Source organism: Drosophila persimilis, unplaced genomic scaffold (assembly GCF_003286085.1).
Source record: "Drosophila persimilis strain 14011-0111.01,24,50 unplaced genomic scaffold, DperRS2 tig00000000-arrow-pilon, whole genome shotgun sequence".
In the NCBI taxonomy this organism is placed as follows: Eukaryota; Metazoa; Arthropoda; class Insecta; order Diptera; family Drosophilidae; genus Drosophila; species Drosophila persimilis.
In genome coordinates, this window is record NW_020825288.1 from 26662890 (window position 1) to 26680717 (window position 17828).

At 47.4% G+C, this 17828-nt stretch overlaps 7 protein-coding genes and 1 long non-coding RNA gene across 12 annotated transcripts in view; 5 read left to right on the top strand and 3 right to left on the bottom strand.

Annotated features, from left to right (window-relative positions):
* The window catches only part of LOC113567471, a 42806-nt gene extending 39704 nt beyond the window's left edge, over nucleotides 1-3102 (top strand). For both annotated transcript variants that reach the window (XR_003409456.1, XR_003409457.1), the window contains one exon: nucleotides 3010-3102. This is a non-coding gene — a long non-coding RNA (uncharacterized LOC113567471). The remainder of the gene's footprint in view (nucleotides 1-3009) is intronic.
* Nucleotide 3103: 1 nt separating this feature from the next.
* On the top strand, nucleotides 3104-5071 carry LOC6594314 (trophoblast glycoprotein; the record flags this gene model as incomplete). The annotated part of the gene is made up of 1 exon (XM_026994686.1): nucleotides 3104-5071. A coding segment is annotated over one exon (1242 nt), but the record flags the coding sequence as incomplete, so codon positions are not given.
* Nucleotides 5072-5748: 677 nt separating this feature from the next.
* LOC6594315 (kynurenine--oxoglutarate transaminase 3) lies at nucleotides 5749-7734 on the top strand. 3 transcript variants are annotated; one of them, XM_026995472.1, is made up of 3 exons: nucleotides 5749-5823; nucleotides 6269-6826; nucleotides 6885-7700. In XM_026995472.1, the coding sequence occupies exons 2-3, from the start codon at nucleotides 6269-6271 to the stop codon at nucleotides 7698-7700; spliced, it is 1374 nt and encodes a 457-aa protein (XP_026851273.1). In that variant the 5' UTR covers nucleotides 5749-5823. The 3 variants fall into 3 exon arrangements, with proteins under 3 accessions (XP_026851273.1, XP_026851272.1, XP_002019358.1); XM_026995471.1 differs by lacking the exon at nucleotides 5749-5823 and adding an exon at nucleotides 6044-6177; XM_002019322.2 differs by lacking the exon at nucleotides 5749-5823 and having other exon boundaries at nucleotides 6885-7734.
* Nucleotides 7735-7803: 69 nt separating this feature from the next.
* On the bottom strand, nucleotides 7804-8436 carry LOC6594316 (cytochrome c oxidase subunit 5A, mitochondrial). Its single transcript, XM_002019323.2, has one exon. It carries the CDS (start codon nucleotides 8432-8434, stop codon nucleotides 7985-7987), a length of 450 nt encoding a protein of 149 aa, XP_002019359.1. The 5' UTR covers nucleotides 8435-8436; the 3' UTR covers nucleotides 7804-7984.
* An 871-nt stretch (nucleotides 8437-9307) lies between these two features.
* LOC6594317 (uncharacterized protein CG16817) lies at nucleotides 9308-10962 on the top strand. 2 transcript variants are annotated; one of them, XM_002019324.2, is made up of 4 exons: nucleotides 9308-9394; nucleotides 9949-10035; nucleotides 10101-10357; nucleotides 10424-10962. In XM_002019324.2, the coding sequence occupies exons 1-4, from the start codon at nucleotides 9378-9380 to the stop codon at nucleotides 10612-10614; spliced, it is 552 nt and encodes a 183-aa protein (XP_002019360.1). In that variant the 5' UTR covers nucleotides 9308-9377; the 3' UTR covers nucleotides 10615-10962. The 2 variants fall into 2 exon arrangements, with proteins under 2 accessions (XP_002019360.1, XP_026851274.1); XM_026995473.1 differs by having other exon boundaries at nucleotides 9309-9394; nucleotides 10421-10962.
* Nucleotides 10963-11200: 238 nt separating this feature from the next.
* On the top strand, nucleotides 11201-12714 carry LOC6594318 (nucleoside diphosphate kinase 7). Its single transcript, XM_002019325.2, has 4 exons — nucleotides 11201-11387; nucleotides 11452-11618; nucleotides 11681-11848; nucleotides 11912-12714. Exons 1-4 carry the CDS (start codon nucleotides 11265-11267, stop codon nucleotides 12615-12617), a joined length of 1164 nt encoding a protein of 387 aa, XP_002019361.1. The 5' UTR covers nucleotides 11201-11264; the 3' UTR covers nucleotides 12618-12714.
* A 95-nt stretch (nucleotides 12715-12809) lies between these two features.
* Nucleotides 12810-16814, bottom strand: LOC6594319 (solute carrier family 15 member 1). Its single transcript, XM_026984385.1, has 7 exons — nucleotides 16322-16814; nucleotides 16009-16239; nucleotides 15393-15621; nucleotides 15053-15327; nucleotides 14783-14988; nucleotides 14412-14717; nucleotides 12810-14339 (listed from the first exon to the last, which is right to left on the bottom strand). The coding sequence occupies exons 1-7, from the start codon at nucleotides 16353-16355 to the stop codon at nucleotides 13944-13946; spliced, it is 1677 nt and encodes a 558-aa protein (XP_026840186.1). The 5' UTR covers nucleotides 16356-16814; the 3' UTR covers nucleotides 12810-13943.
* Nucleotides 16815-16867: 53 nt separating this feature from the next.
* On the bottom strand, nucleotides 16868-17792 carry LOC6594320 (transmembrane emp24 domain-containing protein eca). Its single transcript, XM_002019327.2, has 2 exons — nucleotides 17634-17792; nucleotides 16868-17572 (listed from the first exon to the last, which is right to left on the bottom strand). Exons 1-2 carry the CDS (start codon nucleotides 17764-17766, stop codon nucleotides 17055-17057), a joined length of 651 nt encoding a protein of 216 aa, XP_002019363.1. The 5' UTR covers nucleotides 17767-17792; the 3' UTR covers nucleotides 16868-17054.
* Nucleotides 17793-17828: the final 36 nt, after the last annotated feature.

Below are 17828 nucleotides of genomic sequence, written 5' to 3' on the forward strand. Positions count from 1 at the left end.
TGGGGGGGTTCTCTCTCCCTCTCTTTCGCTCTGTAACTGTACATTTATGCTCTAATTAGACCACACACTCAAACACACCCACACATGCTCAAAGTTCTTTCCCCCACACCCCCTCCCCCTCGCTGACTCTCATCGCGAGCTACAAATTGAGAGGCGGGCCCACCTTTAATTTCATTCCCATTTGTATTTACCCCACACTCGTCTTTTTTTTTCTTTGCTTCCTTCTGCACCTGCTGTACTTTTCTTTTTTTCGCCTCCCCCGCCACCTCACCAGCAGCTCCTCTGCCTTTGCATTGCAACTGCCAAGTGCCTGGCACTTCAGCAACTAACGAATTAACAGAGGATAGGAGTAGAGTGGAGAGAGGGAGAGGTAGAGAGGGAGAGTGTGTGTGGTAGAACGTTGGGGAAGGGGAAGGGAGTGGGAGTGGGAGTGGGGACAGCGAATGCAAAGCACACAAAAAATGTTATTATTTTGTTTGCGCTTGCTACGAATTATAATGCCTCCTCCTCCACCTCGTCCTCCTCCTGGTCCTCCTCGTCCTCCTTCTCCTCCTCACCCTCCTCGTCCTCCTCCTCCTCCTACTTCTCCTCGTCCTCCTCCCCCTCCTCCTCCTCCTCCTCCTCCTCCTCGTCCTCATCTGTCGATGCTGTTGCTGTTTCTTTCTTTCATTGTTCTTTTGATACCCTGGAGAGGGTTCAAGAAGAATGTGATATATTTTTGGGAAGAAGTTTGCAAGAAAATATCTGACCAAACATCTCAAGAGGTAGCACATATGATCTATTATCACTGGTGAAGATTCAAGGTATTATGAACGCTGAAATGTAGAGAGACATTCTGGAGAACATGCCGATAATTTTAAAAGGATTTGTGCCGATTTTTACAGGAAGAATGGAGGAAAATCACCCCTCAACAGTGGGCACGTCCTGTAGATTCAATACCAAGGCGTTGCTCCACTTTTCTTAAGCAGAAAGGTCATCCTACTCAATATTAAAGTAATTTTATTAAAAATACTGGGCAAATTTTAACTTTTTTAACCATTTTTTTTTTGATGTGGCTTAAGCAGGATATTTTGGAGATGATTTCAGATTTTTTAATAACATATTTCGCTGACTATATATTTTCATAACTTGCTTGTTGGTGTAGTTCTTGTGGCTTAAGTGTATGAGCACCACGGTATGATTTATTATCACTTTTCCCATCACTTTCTAGGGTATCTACCGCTTTCACCCCTCGAAGAAACATATGTATGCTTTTCGTTGTTGGCTTTTGTTGTTGCTTTTGGGTTATTGTTACTTTTGTTGCTTTTCTTTATTATTATTATTTTAAGCGCATGAATAAATTCCACAAAGCAAAATGCAGAGAGAGGGGGGAACAAATTGTTTGTTTGCCTTATTATTGCAGTGGAGGGGCCACACACATACACACACACACACACATAAAATGCAAAGCAAAGAACAAACAAAAGACATACATATGTAAATGTTGAAATTAAAGTAAAACTGCAAAGAGAGTCGACCAACAGAGGGAGGCAGCGAGAACAGGCGCCGGCGGAGGGTCTCGAGTGTTAGAGTAGTACAGTGTTGTTGTTTTTGTTGTTGTTGCTGGTGCCGCCGCTTGTTAGCGTCCGACAAACCGGAAATGACACACACGGACCTGCAAGAACATGTTCCTATTTGCCAACATTCTAACGGTAGTGGGTAGTGGTGGGTAGGCAGCAGCAGCAAAGCTTTTGTTTCATTCTCTTGGCTTTGTGCCCTTTTTTTGGGCAGAAGCGCAAGAGAGAAACGTTTAAGGCATGGAATGGGGGGGGGGGGGGGGGGGGGGAAAGTGTGAAAATGTAAGAATAGGCGTGGAATGGTAAATGGAATTCCTGCCTAATGAAAACCTCTCTCTCTCTCTCTCTCTGTCTCTGTCTCTGTCTTTGTACTCTCACTAATTGGTAAATATTTTCCCTATTTTTCGCAGCCAGCAGATAAGGAATATCTTTGCCACACAATTTTGTTAATTTTTGTGGAATTTCAAATTCCAGGCAAATATCGAATCAAATATTTCAACATAATTGCCAGCATGAGATAATTGAGTGGCACACAGAATGGCAGAGTGGCATGTGGCATGTGGCATGTGGCACCTGGCACGTGGGGCGCCCATTAAAGAGCCGTTAGTTTTCAATTTTCACAGTTGGATATTTGATGCCGCTCATTAGCAACCCTTTGGGATGGCCTGTGCCTCAATTTCCATAGACAAGAGAGTCGAGTGCTAATTGAACCATCATCCAGGACACCCGCCTCTGAACGGAGCCAATCAATGTGGCAAAGGGCACACAGCACTCAAACGTGGAGAATAGGGGCCCTTTTCCCTTTTATGCACTTTCCCAGGCCGAATCTTTTGTGTGTTTCGGCTCGGGGCTTCTAAAGGAGTCGCTGTGGCTGTGGCTGTGGCTTAATTAACCCCTCGAACGGCAGAGAATGGTAAACATCGTTTCGACCAAGTGGTACTCCACTCCAACCAGGGGCTAAAGCGCTTTCACTGAGATTACTCTACCTTACCAAACAACTCAAAGCCCAAAATATCCTGAAACCACGCACGCTAAACAAATAACAATAAAAGAGAGAAAAATAATCAGGTTTACGGCTTCGCCGCATCTCCGGTTCCTCTCCAGCATCGCCTCCCGGTTCCTCCCGGCTGCTTCCTGTTTCCCGCTTGAGTGCTCTTCGGGCGTCTGTCCTTCCTTCCACCCCGGCAAAAAGTTTCGGCACTAAACAGAAATTACCCATACGCCGCGTGAGCCACGTCGTGCTACCTAAACCATTGAGGTGTGCAGCCGGAGCCCCCTTTCATAAGCTCGTAAATCTGCAACTTGTGGAGCATAAATATCCAACAAGGACGGGGGGTAAGTGGGTAAGGGGAGGGGGGCTAAAGATAGGGCAGATTGAGGTTGCGGCTTTTGGGCTCCACTTTAAAATGCATTCGCAACTAATAAAACATTTTACTCCTGCTATTAATTGCAGACCCAAGCCCCGGAACTATATGAGAGGTACGAGAGCTACGAGAGCCATGATGCCGACCACCGAATCGAGGCACAGCGGATGGGCTGTCCTGGCCGTGGTCCTGGTGGCCATTACCCTGGTGGACGTGGATGCCCAAAGCTCTCCCAGCTGTGGCCCCAATTTCCCGCCCGCCTGCAGTTGCGGGGAGGAGGTGTACGAGAGCGAGATGCAGTACGTCGTCAACTGCACAAACGCGGGGCTGCGCAACACGAGCGTCCTGGAGTTCATGCCCGAGAAGGTGGAGGTGCTGATCTTCACCGGCAATCACATTGCGGAGCTGCCCTGGAACGTGTTCGGGAGCATCAACGACTACAAGCAGCTCAAGATCGTGGACATGAGCAGCAACCACATCCGGGAGATACGCGGCAAGAGCTACCACCATGTGCCGCGCGTCGAGCGGCTGATCCTCAATCACAACAACCTGAGCATCTCGCGCTACGACGACGAGGTCAATCATCACCATCCGCGGGTCTTCTCCAACTTTGTCAATTTGCAGAGCCTTCACCTAACGGACGCCTTCGAGGACAACAGTTCGCCGCAGCTGAGCGAGGACCTGCACGACATCTTCGTCAACAGCCAGCTGCTGAAGCTGCAAAAGCTCCATCTCGAACAGAACGAGATCACGCACTTCAAGGACCGCAATGTCTTCTGCGATCTGCCCTCCCTCAGGGACCTGCATCTGGGCGACAACCAGCTGCGGGACATTAACTTCGAGGTGCGATGCCTGAACAATCTGCGGTTCCTGGACCTCGAACGGAATCAATTTGGCTTCGTGAAGCCCAGCGACATGAGGGTCCTCAACGAGCTGGAGGATCGCTCCAATCGCACGGCCAATCTGATTGTGGACTTTAATCTGAATCCCTTCGTCTGTGACTGCCGCATTGCGCCCTTCCGCGCGTGGATCCAGTCCACACGGGTGACCGTCCGCAACAAGGACAGTCTCATGTGCTTCCACTCGGCTTCACGGGTGGATCCCTCTCCCGCCCACATCCTGCAGCTGGATATGGGCGCATGCCAGGCGGCCATCGATGCAGCGGCCACCATCCTGAATGCCGCCGAGGAGGAGCAGCGGAGCTATGGAGCAGAGCAGCCGCCGGCGCACATCAGCGGCCATACTGCCACGCTAATCTTCCTGCTGATCGTGCTGAGCATGATCCTGCTGGGGCTGCTGGTGGCCCTCGTCTACGTGAGTCGCGATAAGTTAAAGTACATGATCACGCCGGTGTTCGATAACGTGGCCAAGAAGGTCCAGTATACGTCAATTAAGGATGAGGACTGCCCGGAAGTGCACGTCTAGAGGGGCCCATATCCATCATCCCAGAAGGAGGAGAGACCTGAGGAAGAACCAAAACTCAGTTTCGTTTCAGTTTCAGTTTTTGTATGCCATTCGCGTTACGCAAAGTGTGCCATTCACAGCGGAAGGGGAAACAGAAGATCGAATATCATTTGCATCCGCGTATCCCAAAACTTAAGCCTCTTGTTTTTCGTAGTACTTAAGCATTTAACAATGAAGATCGAAGGAGTAGGAGGAACGTGCAAAATGCACTTGCAATTACAGTTAAAATACACACACACACAATTTCTATAGTTTTAGCGTTTTTCTAACTTAAACTTAAGTCCAAGTCTTGTTATTTCTATGATTCCCACACACGAAAAAGGAGTCCATAGGAGTGCAAAGCGGCCCTGTAACAACCGATTTGACCAGAAGACCACGCATACATATATAGCAGCCTATATATACATACATACCCACATATATCGTAACAAACACTTTAGTGTTATCTGTGATTTAAGTTTAGTAGCTTTACTTTGTTAAAACTCTGCAGAACGCAACTTTTGTAATGGAAATTCATCAAACAAAAATACATATACATATATCTTCAAATGTAAAACGTTTCGCTACTCAAAAATATGTTATTAATCATTTGTCAATTACAACACTATAGCTATATGATGATTTCATACTTGATTTACCAACATTAACAAGCATTTTTTATAAATAAAACTTTTGAAAATTGAAAAAGCGCGGTGCTGTTTTGAGTTTTGAATTTCGATAGATGTATCGATAGATGAGATAAGATGTGTGGTGTGGATGGGATTTGGGATTTTTTCTCTTTTTCGTGGTGGTATATCCTCCCTTCGTGGAAGAATTTTCGTGGGATCGTTAATTTAAGGTTTTCTTAAAGACACCAAGAATAGATATCGGGAATCGTATGCCTAAATATTTCCAAAACATGTCCACCTGAGACATTAATACTGTTTCCAATCAGCCAATACAAATGTCCTTACCACCGGTTAACAAGCAACAAATTCATGCTATTTCACGTTTTAGCTTTGACTTTTTTCGTTTAAACTTTGTTTTAGACAGAATCCAAGCAAAGAGTATCTTTAAAATTAGCCAGTCATATAGAAAATTAACTAATCTACCGGATAAAATTATGAGTTCAGAACTGAGGCTCCTTTCTGGATATTTAACCGAATTTAAAAAATGTGGAATATGATGGAACTTGAATATAAATAAATCGTCAGTATATTTACGGTACATTTTAAAAATTGTGACGCATATTTCGGTATTTTTCTGATGGTCAGACGGTCGATAAGTTTGCGGTCACACTGAAGAGCTTTTCCCGCCTAGAATTATAATAAGTACAATTTTCATTTAATTTGCGGGTTTTGCGGTTATTGTGGTTAATGTTTTAGTAGTTCGGGGTGTGTTGGAAGTTGAGGGGAACATTGGAATAATGGAACACTTACCGCGCTGCTAAGAAGCACTGTGTGAGAAACCAAGCTCAGGGCTAAAGCTGAATCGTAGATTCTATAAATTAAAGCACTAACATACAGTATATACAGTAAAATCCACAGCATAGCATAATTTCAGGAAACAGCTGGCAAGAGTATATGTATATTCACCAAACCGATTTATTTACATACATATTTGAGTGTGTGAGTGCTTTAAATAAATTCAGTTTCGCATCGCTTATATGTACATAGATATTCCGCGAGTCTAATCAAAATTCAGTTCCATTATGCAACGTCACTGAACAGTGCACGGCTCCAGCATTCAATTCCCCCAACAATTGCATTTAACAAGTGATATTTAAGCACACAATTGTCTCAGACAGCAATAAAGTGCGTGCTTATCAGCCACATCAAACAGTTGGCAACACACGCTGCCCCAACGATAAGGGATCATAAAAACTAAAAAACACCTTTCTTACAGATGCTCCGAAACTGTCGCAGCGCTCTGCAGCCAATCCGCCTCCTCCTCACAGCTAAAGATCCCTGTCAGCCCCAACCGCAACGCCAGCAACAAAGCGCCGCAGCCACCAGCGGAAGCATGGAGAAGTTCGATCTGCCCAAGCGACTGCAGGGGAGCACGCCAAGCGTGTGGAACGAGTACATCGCTTTGGCCATGCAGTACAAGCCCCTGAATCTGGGACAGGGCTTTCCCGACGATGCCGCCCCCGAGTATGTGACCCATTCGCTGGCTGACATTGCGCAGGATGAGAATCCTCTGCTGCATCAGTACACCCGAGGATACGGTCATGTGCGTCTGGTTCAGGCTCTTTCCAAGTTGTACAGTGGACTCGTGGGACGTGAGCTTAATCCGCTCAGCGATATCCTCATCACTTCGGGGGCGTACGAAGCTCTGTACTCCACCATCATGGGTCATGTGGATGTCGGCGATGAAGTGATCATCATCGAACCCTTCTTCGATTGCTACGAACCCATGGTGAAAATGGCTGGCGGTGTCTCACGTTTTATTCCACTGAAGCTGGTAGGAATTCCAAACTACAAACTACTTTGATCCCCCTCTCATTTGTATTATTTTTCAGCGCAAAACAGAGCAGGGTCCGATCAGCTCCGCGGATTGGGTGCTGGACGACGCCGAGCTCGAGAGTCTCTTCAATGCGAAAACCAAAATGATCATCCTGAACACGCCGCACAATCCGATAGGAAAGGTCTTCAACCGCAGGGAGCTAGAGCGCATTGCCGAGCTGTGCCGCAAGTGGAACGTTCTGTGTGTCTCGGATGAGGTGTACGAGTGGCTTGTCTTCGACGGAGCCGAGCACATACGCATCTGCACGCTGCCGGGGATGTGGGATCGCACCATCACGCTTGGGTCCGCGGGCAAGACTTTCTCCGTCACTGGCTGGAAGATCGGCTGGGCCTACGGGCCGTCTCAGCTGATCAGGAACCTCCAGATGGTGCACCAGAACTCTGTTTACACTTGCCCCACGCCCCTTCAAGAGGGTGTCGCACGCAGCTTCGAAGTGGAGCTGGCCCGTCTGGGTACACCAGAGAGCTACTTCCTCAGCCTGCCCCGCGAGCTGAAGGAGAAGCGGGATTTCATGGCCAAATTCCTGTCGGAGGCTGGGATGCGTCCAACCATCCCCGAGGGCGGCTACTTCATGCTGGCCGACTGGTCACCGCTAGCAAGCAAAGTGGACCTGAGCTCAGAAACGGACAAGCACCGTGACTACAAGTTCACCAAATGGATGACGAAGAACATGGGATTGCAGGGCATCCCACCTAGTGCCTTCTACAGCGAGCCCAACAAGCCGCTGGGCGAGGACTTTGTGCGCTACTGCTTCATCAAGAAGCAGGAGAACCTGGACAAGGCAGCCGAGCTGCTCAGAAAGTGGAAATAGTGGCCAATCAATAAACGAATTTAATGAAATCCAACCCAGAATGCAGTAGCGGCCGTCTAACCTAGGTGGTCCGGTTACATAATCAAGAGGCAAACAACACACATGCATTTGTGTGGTGGTAGCCTTACTCCAATCTCCTTTTATTTGCAATCCAATAACATGTTCATCCACACCATACTTGGGATACTATGGATGTGTAGCTAGTGTCTCTGAGAGGTGAGGGTATTGTGTACTGTTTTGCTTTTTCATTAAACTATGTGGAAAAGCAGCTCGGTATGCACTGCTTAGAGGTCGTACACCGACTTGAGGGCCAGTTCGGGTTTGTCGTAGCCCAGCTCCTCAATGGTGGGAATACCCAGCTCCTTGAGGGTAGGGGTGATCTTCTCCAGCAAGTAGGGATAAAGGGTAGCCTTCTGGTCACCGCACTTGTCCTTGCAGCCCTCCAGCCACCTGATTGCCAAAGCGATGTCGTTGACACGGCGAGCACCGCGCAGGCCAGCCTCGATGACCTTGGGGCTGGGCACCAGATCCATGCCCAGCAGATCGTTCATACCCTTGCGGATCTCCCAGCCGTCGATGCCCTCGCGGCTGAAGTACTTCTCGTAGCGCTTGTCAAAATCCTCCGCAGATTCCTCAGATCCGTGCAGGGCGCGGACGGCAGCGACGCGCGACGAGGTCACGCCAATGGTGCCACGGATGGCGCTACCAAGTTTACCAGCTGTGATGCGCAACATGGCTGTCGAAAATGCAATTAAACAATCTCAAATTGGCAAAAAATTTGGTTAAGTAATAGTTCAGACTCACTTCTCGTTCTTGTTCTTGCTACTTTTTCTTTCAGAGGTATGGCAGCGCTGTGAGTGAAATTTCTGTGCTGTACAATGCCTCAACTGTCAGAGAAATACGATTCACCTTTTTTTGTAAACCTTATATTATACACATTCCAAACTAATTCATCAATCGGATAAAATGATGTGTTCAGGAATGAGGGTCTTGCCTAGCTAGCTATATCAAATCGAATATCAAAATCGACGAATTTGACATCCGATCATGGACGATTAACCCATTGTTGACCAGTGGATACTAAAATACTCTCCCCAAAAATTATGAATGTTAAAGAATTTTAACGCAGTTCAGGTGAAAGAAAAGTATTTATTGAAGTCTACAGGAAAGATGGCATGAATCTACAACAGGAATTTTCAATCGTTAATATTTTCAGCTATTTACCTGAAGTAGTTAAACTTTTTAAATAGAGGGGGCTGAAGTGGGCTAAGTTCGTTTTTTCATCAGAACGAGACGCTATATTGTTTTTAAGGAGCAAAAACATTGAATCCCCGTAGCAAGAAAACAAGTCAAGTAGAATATTGATTCATCAATCGGATAAAATTATGTGGGCATGGCTGAGAGTTTTATTTAGCTAGTTATATTGCACGGAATATCAAAAACGAGAAATATGTATAATAGAAATTGGCTTCGTCAGTATATTTACGGTATATTTTTAAAATGAGACCGTATATTTTGGTATATTTCTCACACTGTTCTCGAGCTCTATTTCCTCGGTCTCCTCTCAAATTATATTTTACGCGGCCACACTGATCCTGAAAAAAAGTGAAGAGTCAGGCAATAAAGAACTGCTAATAAATAAATAGCCCAGTAACTAGCAATCAAATCAACTACAGAATGTCGGCAGCAATTGGGTAAGTGCATTATTTATCGTTGTAAATAGCCATGTTCTTGGCCCGGCCGCTGCACATCTTTTTGTGGCTTCTTTCTGCGGCGCGTGCTTTGTTGCAGTAGTGGTGGCGTCCATTTTTCGCGGATACCTATGATTTGCGCGGTCAGTCCTTAGATAGTTAGACCCTCTCCATATGGCCGCCCAACTGCGTCGGCTAGTTTGCTGCTGGTGGGCGTGTCCCGTGCGCAACTGCATTGCGATATTTTTTGGGCCAAACTTGAGGCCCAGCATTTGAGGTTATGTTTGGGTTGGCGCTAATTCTGTGTATTTTCGGCATGGACCTTTGTGCGCGGCGCCCGGCTGTGTGGGTTATGTGTATGCAAATGGATCGCAGAGCGATTAGCATATATTTTGCACTTTGCCTTGGTTTCCAGAAAAGTCGACGACGTTTGTCCGCCGTCGCCGTTGCTGGGGGCCGGCATGTGGCACCCCGCACCGTCGAACCCCACACCGGCTGTAGTTTATATCTGTGCTTATGTATTTATTCAAGAATCTCCATTCCATTTGCCACTTCAGATCAATTCCGCCTCCAGTTTCCTGGGCACAGCGCAGCGACTTGGTCTATGTGATCATCGATGTTGAGTGCAAGGACATCGAACAGAAGTAAGTGACCTTTAGATTCTATTCGATAGCCTTAACTGATCCTAAACCTTCTGCTTTGCCCGCAGAGTGACGGAGAACAGCTTCACCTTCAAGGGTGTGAACGCGCTGGATGCGTCTAAGAAATACGAGGTCACGCTCAACTTCTTCGGAACGGTTGATCCCGAGAAAGTGACCAGCAAGAACATTGGGCGTTGCCTAGAATTCACAATACCAAAGAAGGCGAGCGGACCCTTCTGGCCCAGTCTGACCACGGACAAGACGAAGCTGCACTTCCTTAAGGCCAACTTTGCCAAGTGGCGCGATGAGTCCGATGACGAGGAAGGTGAGACTTGACTCTCTTTTTTGACCAACCCAAATTCTACTTTAAATGTTCCTCCAATGTCAGCAGGTGACGCCAAAGACAATGGAATGTTTGGCAACTTCCTGAATAACTCTGGTGGTGATTGGAACAATAAATTCGACGACTTTAATGTTGACGATGAGGAGGAGGACTCCGATGACAACATCCCTAGCCTTTCCCAGAACGACGAGGAAGAGGAGGAGACCGGCGAGGGTGACAAGAAGAAGCCGGCTGCTTAGAAAGTTTGCCGGGGTCAAGCATTTTGGAGTAGTCGTAGCGTTAGCCGAGGCGCTTATACCATTAAGTCCACACGAACACACCAACACTCACAATCTCTCCCCCCACACACAACACACAAAAACACCCATCAACACATCCATATAAAAACATCCACATACGCATGCGTATATACACTATTCCAAAAAGAATCACCCATTTAACTGAATATTGGCTGCGTATTCAGGTGAGGCGAGAGATGTTAACAACAGAAAGTAAAACGGAACAAGAAACGAAACATTTGGAGCCGACAAGAAAACCATAAGTTTTACGCTAGAATATAACAACAAGCAGAGGAAAGCTACAACCAATTCATTGCAAAAAATGTGTTTGCAGTTTATTATTTTTTGTTTCCTGTAAATAAAGGAAATTACAATAAATAAAACAAAAACGGGAAAAATTGTCCTCATTTGTGGAGGGGAGGGATGGCATTTTTGCTCGCAACCACCTATCGATGCTGTGTATCGATAGTTTCGATTCGTGTTGCTGTGACAACGCGGGCACGCTTTGAAAAAAATTCGAAGCAAAGCAAGCGACACAATTTAACTCGAAACAAGTGATATTATTGTTGGGAGCTACTTACAAACTTTTAAAAAGCTTCTTAGAACTTAATATGACCGGCGCAGCACAGGCAGAGCGGCGACTGGCCTTTGTGGCCGAATGGTATCAGGCCGAGGCTGCCATCATACGTACTTTCCTGGTGACCTACTTTGTGGCCGACGAGGCAGTGGAAGTGGTATTGTATTTCCTTAAGAATATATCGCCTACAATTCGGATGCTAATCGTTGGGTGCTCCTCAGTTTGATCAACGCAGCAAGAAGACCTTTCTGCGTCGCACCAAGATTCCGGAATTGACGCAACGCGACTTCTTTGTGGGCTCGAAGATCAATGTTTTCGGCCGGCAATTCGACATTGTTGACTACGCGGACGAGTCGACCCGCAGCAACTTGGCCAAATATCGCAAAAGGTAAGGGGTGCTCGACATGAAAAAGTCCAGACTTCTTCATACTCTACGAGTATTTTTCACAGAGGATTCGTGCTGCTTAAGAATAATATGTGGCACAAGCATCTAGGCAAGTTTCTGAAGACACTCATCAACAACAAGATTAACATCAACAACGGACAGATGGTACAGTTCACACCCAAAATGGTGACACAGTTCCTCTCCGGGAAGCCCAAGAACGAAGTTGTATCCTCGTGAGTATTATCAAAAGTTTTTCTGGGGGACATTTAAATCATACGGCTGCCACGCTCTGCCAGTGTCCTGATGAACGAACTATTGGCCGGCCCGGCCATCAGCCTGGAGCTGATCGGCGACAACGTGGTGGAGATCATGACCGCTTGTGTCAAGTACAAGGGTCCGGATGGGGTCAATGACTCCTCCTCCGTGAAGCTGTCGTCCAGCCTGGAGGAGCTGTTCGAGCAGGAGGATGTGCGCTACGGAATCTACTGTCCTGCGACCGAGGAGGATGTCGCCATAGACTTGAAGTTCTTTTTCGAAGACCGCCTCAGCATCATGAAAGAATGTCTATTCAAGAACTCTACGCTGGCCATCATCAAGCCGCACAGCATAAAGGACGGCCTTTTGGGTGACATCGTTGAGGAAATTCTGGCCAACGGCTTCAATGTGACTGCCATGCGCATGATTCTAATGGCGCGAATCAATTGCGAGGAGTTTTACGAGGTCTATCGCGGTATCCTTCCCGAGTACATACCCATGGTAGCGCAGCTAGCCAGCGGTGTGTGCATGTGCCTTGAGATCGCCTCTGCCGATCCGGGAAAGAGTAGCTACGGCGAGTTCCGTACATTCTGCGGTCCTATGGACCCGGAAATAGCCAAGCTATTGCGCCCCCACACCCTCCGCGCCAAGTTTGGCAAGTCCAAGGTGCTCAATGCAATTCACTGCACAGATCTGCCAGACGATACCAATCTGGAGCTGCAGTACATGTTCAAGATCCTCGACTGATCTCTCTCCTTAGTTAAGTTATTTAGTTTGTATATATTTTCAGTAAGTGTGTGCGGGTATGTGTGTGGGTCCCAATAAATTACAAGTGCAATGGCAATACCTAGTTAAAATTAATATTGGTAATATTGGTGTGCCAGTTGTGGGAACGCTTTAAGGGAGCCTTTAAGGAAATACCTTTTCCTAGAAAGTGTCTGTAATTAAAATAATTTATTTTATTTATTTATGTAACGCTAATAGCTGGTTAGCTCCAAACTTGAAGCTATATCTACTGAGGCCTTAAGCTCTAGGGTAATTGGGTCAGATTTTATACATATTTACAAAGGTGTTGGGATGGGTATTTACTCGGTTATATTTTGTGAAGGAGATTAGCGGTACAAGAAATTTGAGGATAGTTTTGGAATTTGCGTTGGTGGGTTTGAGATGAGTTGCATGGGGTCTTTGTTTTTGAATGATAGGGACCTTTGTGAGGAGAGTGAGGGGCAGGTGTATAGTATGTGTCTTAAGTCTATGTTCGCGTTGCGGCACAATGGACATGTCTTGGGCAATGTTTTGTCAATGTAGTGGGCGTTGGTCAGCTTGGTGTGGCCCAGTCTCAGTCTATTAATTATGACCTGGTGCCTTCTATTAAGGATATTGTTCTTTGGGGGGGTGTTGGTAGCGAGGTGGCTAATTTGTTGGTACCATGCAGAGGTGTTTGTGAGGAGGTCGTTTTGTTTAGATTGGAGGACTTGTATTAGGAAGTGTGCAATGTCGGTAGAGTTGTGGTTTGGGGTGTAAATGAGGGGAAATTTGGTGTACATCTTGGCTGCAGAGTCGGCGAATTCGTTGCCTTTTATGCCTATGTGACTGGGTATCCAGATTATTAAGCTCTTAGGGAAATGGGTGGATAATAGATTTCTGGTCGAGAAGGCGTATATGGTAAGGATGTTGAATTTTTTGGATGTGTAGGTTCTGATTGAGGGGAAAGGGATGGGGTGTTTTTGGGATATTTGTATGGCTCTGTCTACCGTGCTGAGAAGTCGGTGTTTTGTTCTATGGCTTTTGGTAAGGGTATTTAGGGGGTGGATTTTCCGTGGATGAGGTTTTTGGAAATTTCTAGGTGGCTAGGTGGTCTACATAAAGTAGACTGTCTAGTACAGATTTGGCTCTTTTGAACCCTAGTTGGTTGTTGATCTGGTTGTTATTTAATTAAAATAAGTTTTACCTAATTTCATATACATTTTCGTTAACTAAAAATAAAATCTGAAATGTAAATCTGATATTATTTAAAAAAAAGGGTGTACCAACATTAGTTTCAACCAGGTACTACATGGCTGCGGCAGTTATCTAGATGCTGCCGCTGCGGCTGGTGCTGGGGATATCCAGGTCATCGGAGGGGCCGTCCAAGCAGCCCCTCAAATAAAGACCGCCATTGCGCTCCTGCTGCATGTAGTCGTAGGCTAGGAGTGCAAAGATTACGATGCAAACCAGCATTACCACCGCATAGAAGAAGTACTCGTCCATCTGGGAGCTCAGCAAACCCAGCTCGGTGACCACAACCACAATGAGGTTGCCGAAGGCATTGTTCAGGAACCACGTAGCCGTTACCACAGACTTCATGGACGTGGGCGCCTGCGTGAAGGCGAACTGCAGTCCCGGAATAGACAGCAGCAGTTCGCCCAACATCAGCAGAAAGAACTGCGGCAGCTGCCAAGCAATGTTAATGGTCTGGCTGGGTGAAATCTACGAGGATTTACAATTAAGAGAGTGAGTGTTTCTCAGTGGAGTATTTGTCTTTGTTATTCGTTGTCTAACCATAATCACTTTCTGCAAGGCTCCTGCACAGAAGAAGGAACCAGCGGAGCAGATGCCACCCACAGTGACGCTGTTCAGTGGCTTTAGTTCCCAATTAAAGTATCGACGCAGCAACGGAACCGTCACATATTGCCACAGCGGGATGAGCATGAAGAGGAAGATGGGGCCCGCAGCCTTGGCCTGATCCGGCTGTATGGTCACTCCCAACACTGTGGTATTCATCATGGCCGCCTGGAAAGTCCAGCTGGAGTCCTGTTGGGCCAGCAGAGCGAAGTAAAATGGTAGTGGAGTAAACAGTTTTGAGATCTGAGTGGAAACGGGAGAAAAGGATTCAAGTACGAGAATCAATCTGGCTTGTAATCTTTACTTACCCTCAGAACCTTGGAGACGTCGTTGACAAAGGCCTCGTCGTAGACACCGACGGCATTGTGCAGCCAATAGTTGGATCGCTTATTGGAATTGCGTCGCTGCCACTTCTGCACCAGTGCCGTCTTGATGCAGCCGCAGAATTTGAACAGTATATTGTCATCGGCCAGCTTCTCGGTCTTGTAGAAACATTTGCCGATCAGAAAGATAACTGGAAACAGTGGGAAACCCTTACAATCACAGGAGCTGATGTATGCAAATCGATTATTACTTACGCCAGGCCATCATGAAGGCACTTGCGAGAGTACCGAAGACGGCGGGATAGCACTCCACCTTGTCAAAGCATTGCGTATTGGCCCGAACCAGCGGGGGAATAATCTTGCTCAGAAATATGCCGAAATAATAGACGAAATAGTAGAAGGAGAAGTACTCTGAGAGGTGAACAGCCTGCTCGGGCATTTTGAACTGCAGGGCGCCCAGCGACGTGATGCAGGCGCGGATTGAGCCGTTTCCCACCGCCAGGAAGAGGAGGGCAATCGACACTAGCAGGCTAAGAAGGGTAATGCAATCAACAAAAGCCTTACTGGATCAGCGATCAAAACGTGTACTACTCACATAATTGGTACTCCCACAGAAGGGAGCGACGTCATGGTCAGCAGCATCCATCCGAAGGCGTAGAGGAAACAAAAGGCGGAAATGGTGCGCACATTTCCCATATAGCTGTCTGCCAGGACGGCTCCGATAATGGGGCAGAACTGGCCGAAAAAGTTGAATATGTGCAGCACCACCGTAGAGAAGCTCTCCGTGAAGTTGAGATCATCGCGCAGATAGAGGGCGAGAATGGCTGGAATTGAGTAATAATCAGAATCGTGCTGTGACACCAGAGACAGAGTGCAATCTCGTTCAATACGATTGATTTATTTATCGACCATGAAATGAAGGTCACGTCCCCACCAGAGCAGAGGCCTGGAAAATTTCTGTGATGCATCACCAAATTTCCTTATTCCATCGATGACGGAAAAATTCCCAGAAAAATAACAAATCATCAAGGGCTCCCCTGCCGCATCGTATTTGTATTTTATCAATGCATTTTATAATGCATCGCAGACCCCCTCGTCCCTGTGTGGATGCTCGCATCTGGCGCGGCGCTGATAAGTTTTGGTGTTTTTCGTCAAGACAAAGCAAGGCGATTGTAAATGATGCGCGGCTGCCCGTGGGGTGGGTTACTTACTGCGTATGCCGTTCGCTGCAAAGGCCTCGAAGAACTTGGTGGCGAGAATAAAGTATACGGCGCGCGGGTACCTGTACTCCATGCGAATGGGCGCGGGGGCAAAGCCATAGCTGGGCAGAGAGCTGCGCTGTCGCGGCTTCAGCTGGGTCCGTTCACTACCTTTGCCCCACTCGATGTCCCGTCCCTCCGTCTCATAGCTGGCTTGCGTGAGCTCCGCAATGGCTGGCAAGGCTGCAAAGATCAACACCAACAGAATAGTGTGGAGATTTTAGAGATCTGGGCCTTATCTTATCACCATCAGGCATGAACTCACTTTCTTCGCTGCCGATTTCCGTTGCTCGAAACATTTTCCACAGCCGTGTGCCTAATCCGACGTGAGTGAAGTGAACTGACGAGGAGAGTACAAGACCCGAGAGCAATATTGGAGCAAGTTGTTGGCTTGTTTGCTTTTCTGGCGGCGGATCAGGTTACAGACTTGCGGCTTTTGTGGGTCTGCGTCTGCACTGCCACAATGAGCTCTATTGTAAATGTTGAATCTGTGCCGCGATTGACGACCGCTGATGTGCGCGGTCCAAGAGCTACTAGCTTTTCACTTTGTACACGACACGGGCGCAAGAACAAACATTGCGATAAAGGCTAGCCAGTCAATTCAATGTAGTTACAATGCCTGCCTCATGTAGCTAAAACGACGGAGTTAACGCTACAGGTTATCTCCCGGCGACAACTTAAGCTGATAAGTCCAAGTCGCGCTCAGTCAGGCGTCAGCGAAGTCACGGGACCAGGCTCAGCTGACTGACTGACCGACCGACCAGCAGACAGCGATAGGATTGCACTGGAGAGTCGTACAGTCGCTGTCTGATGTTTTTGTACAATGGATTTTTATTAAATTACGCACAAGAAATTAAAACTAGACGTGCTTGGAGTCGAGGCCTTGTGGCTGGTTGATGATGGTCGATCCACCGATGAAATTCGCAAAAATTGTTGCACCAAATGAGCCAAAAGTAGGAGAAACACACGGAAGTTGGGGGCTGAAGCTGACGGTGTCCTCACACCAGCTTCTTCGCCTCGAAGAAGCTCTTCAGATGGCGCATTTGCCAGAAGCCCATGCACACGAGGACAACGGTCTGGGCCAGGGACCACCAGAGCACGCGCGAGTTGGTGCTCTCGCTCGTGTGACGGAAGCGCTCCTCGCGATAGCGTTGGTAGTTCTGCTCCTTGGTGATCTGCTCCACCTGATCCAGGAGCTGGCGAATACGTAGCTGCAGCTCCGTCAGCTTCTCCTTTTGAGCCACATTGGCATAGTCGATGGCATGCTCTCCCACCTGTATGTCCAGGTGAACGCGCAGCTGGGCACCACTGAACCAGGCAGTGCTGTTCGAGTACATACAAATCACATGCTCGCCTGGCGTGTGTGAGGTGAATGAGATTCGGCCCTGGGAGCTGTACACACGAGAGAGGATGATTTTGTCATCGCTGTCACGCACCTCCACATGCATGCCGATTCCCGGGGATGAGGGCATAAAGCCATTAGAGCGTGGATCGTAGAGCTCCACTTTGTAGTTGACTGGGGACACATAAAGACTTGTTTAGAAAATGCGTTGGCATTTCAGACCCTGTCCGCTTACCTATCACAGTGGTTTCGTCGGGAACCTCCTCAATAAAGCACTTCCGCTCCGTCTCCGATATGTGGAAGTAGAGGCCGCAGGCACTGTGCAGGGCGCACAGCAGCAGGGCCAGGCAGATGAACTGATCTCGCATTTTGGCAATTTGTTATAACTTTTTCCACTAAATATATAAGTTAAGCTCGCCGACACGTCATG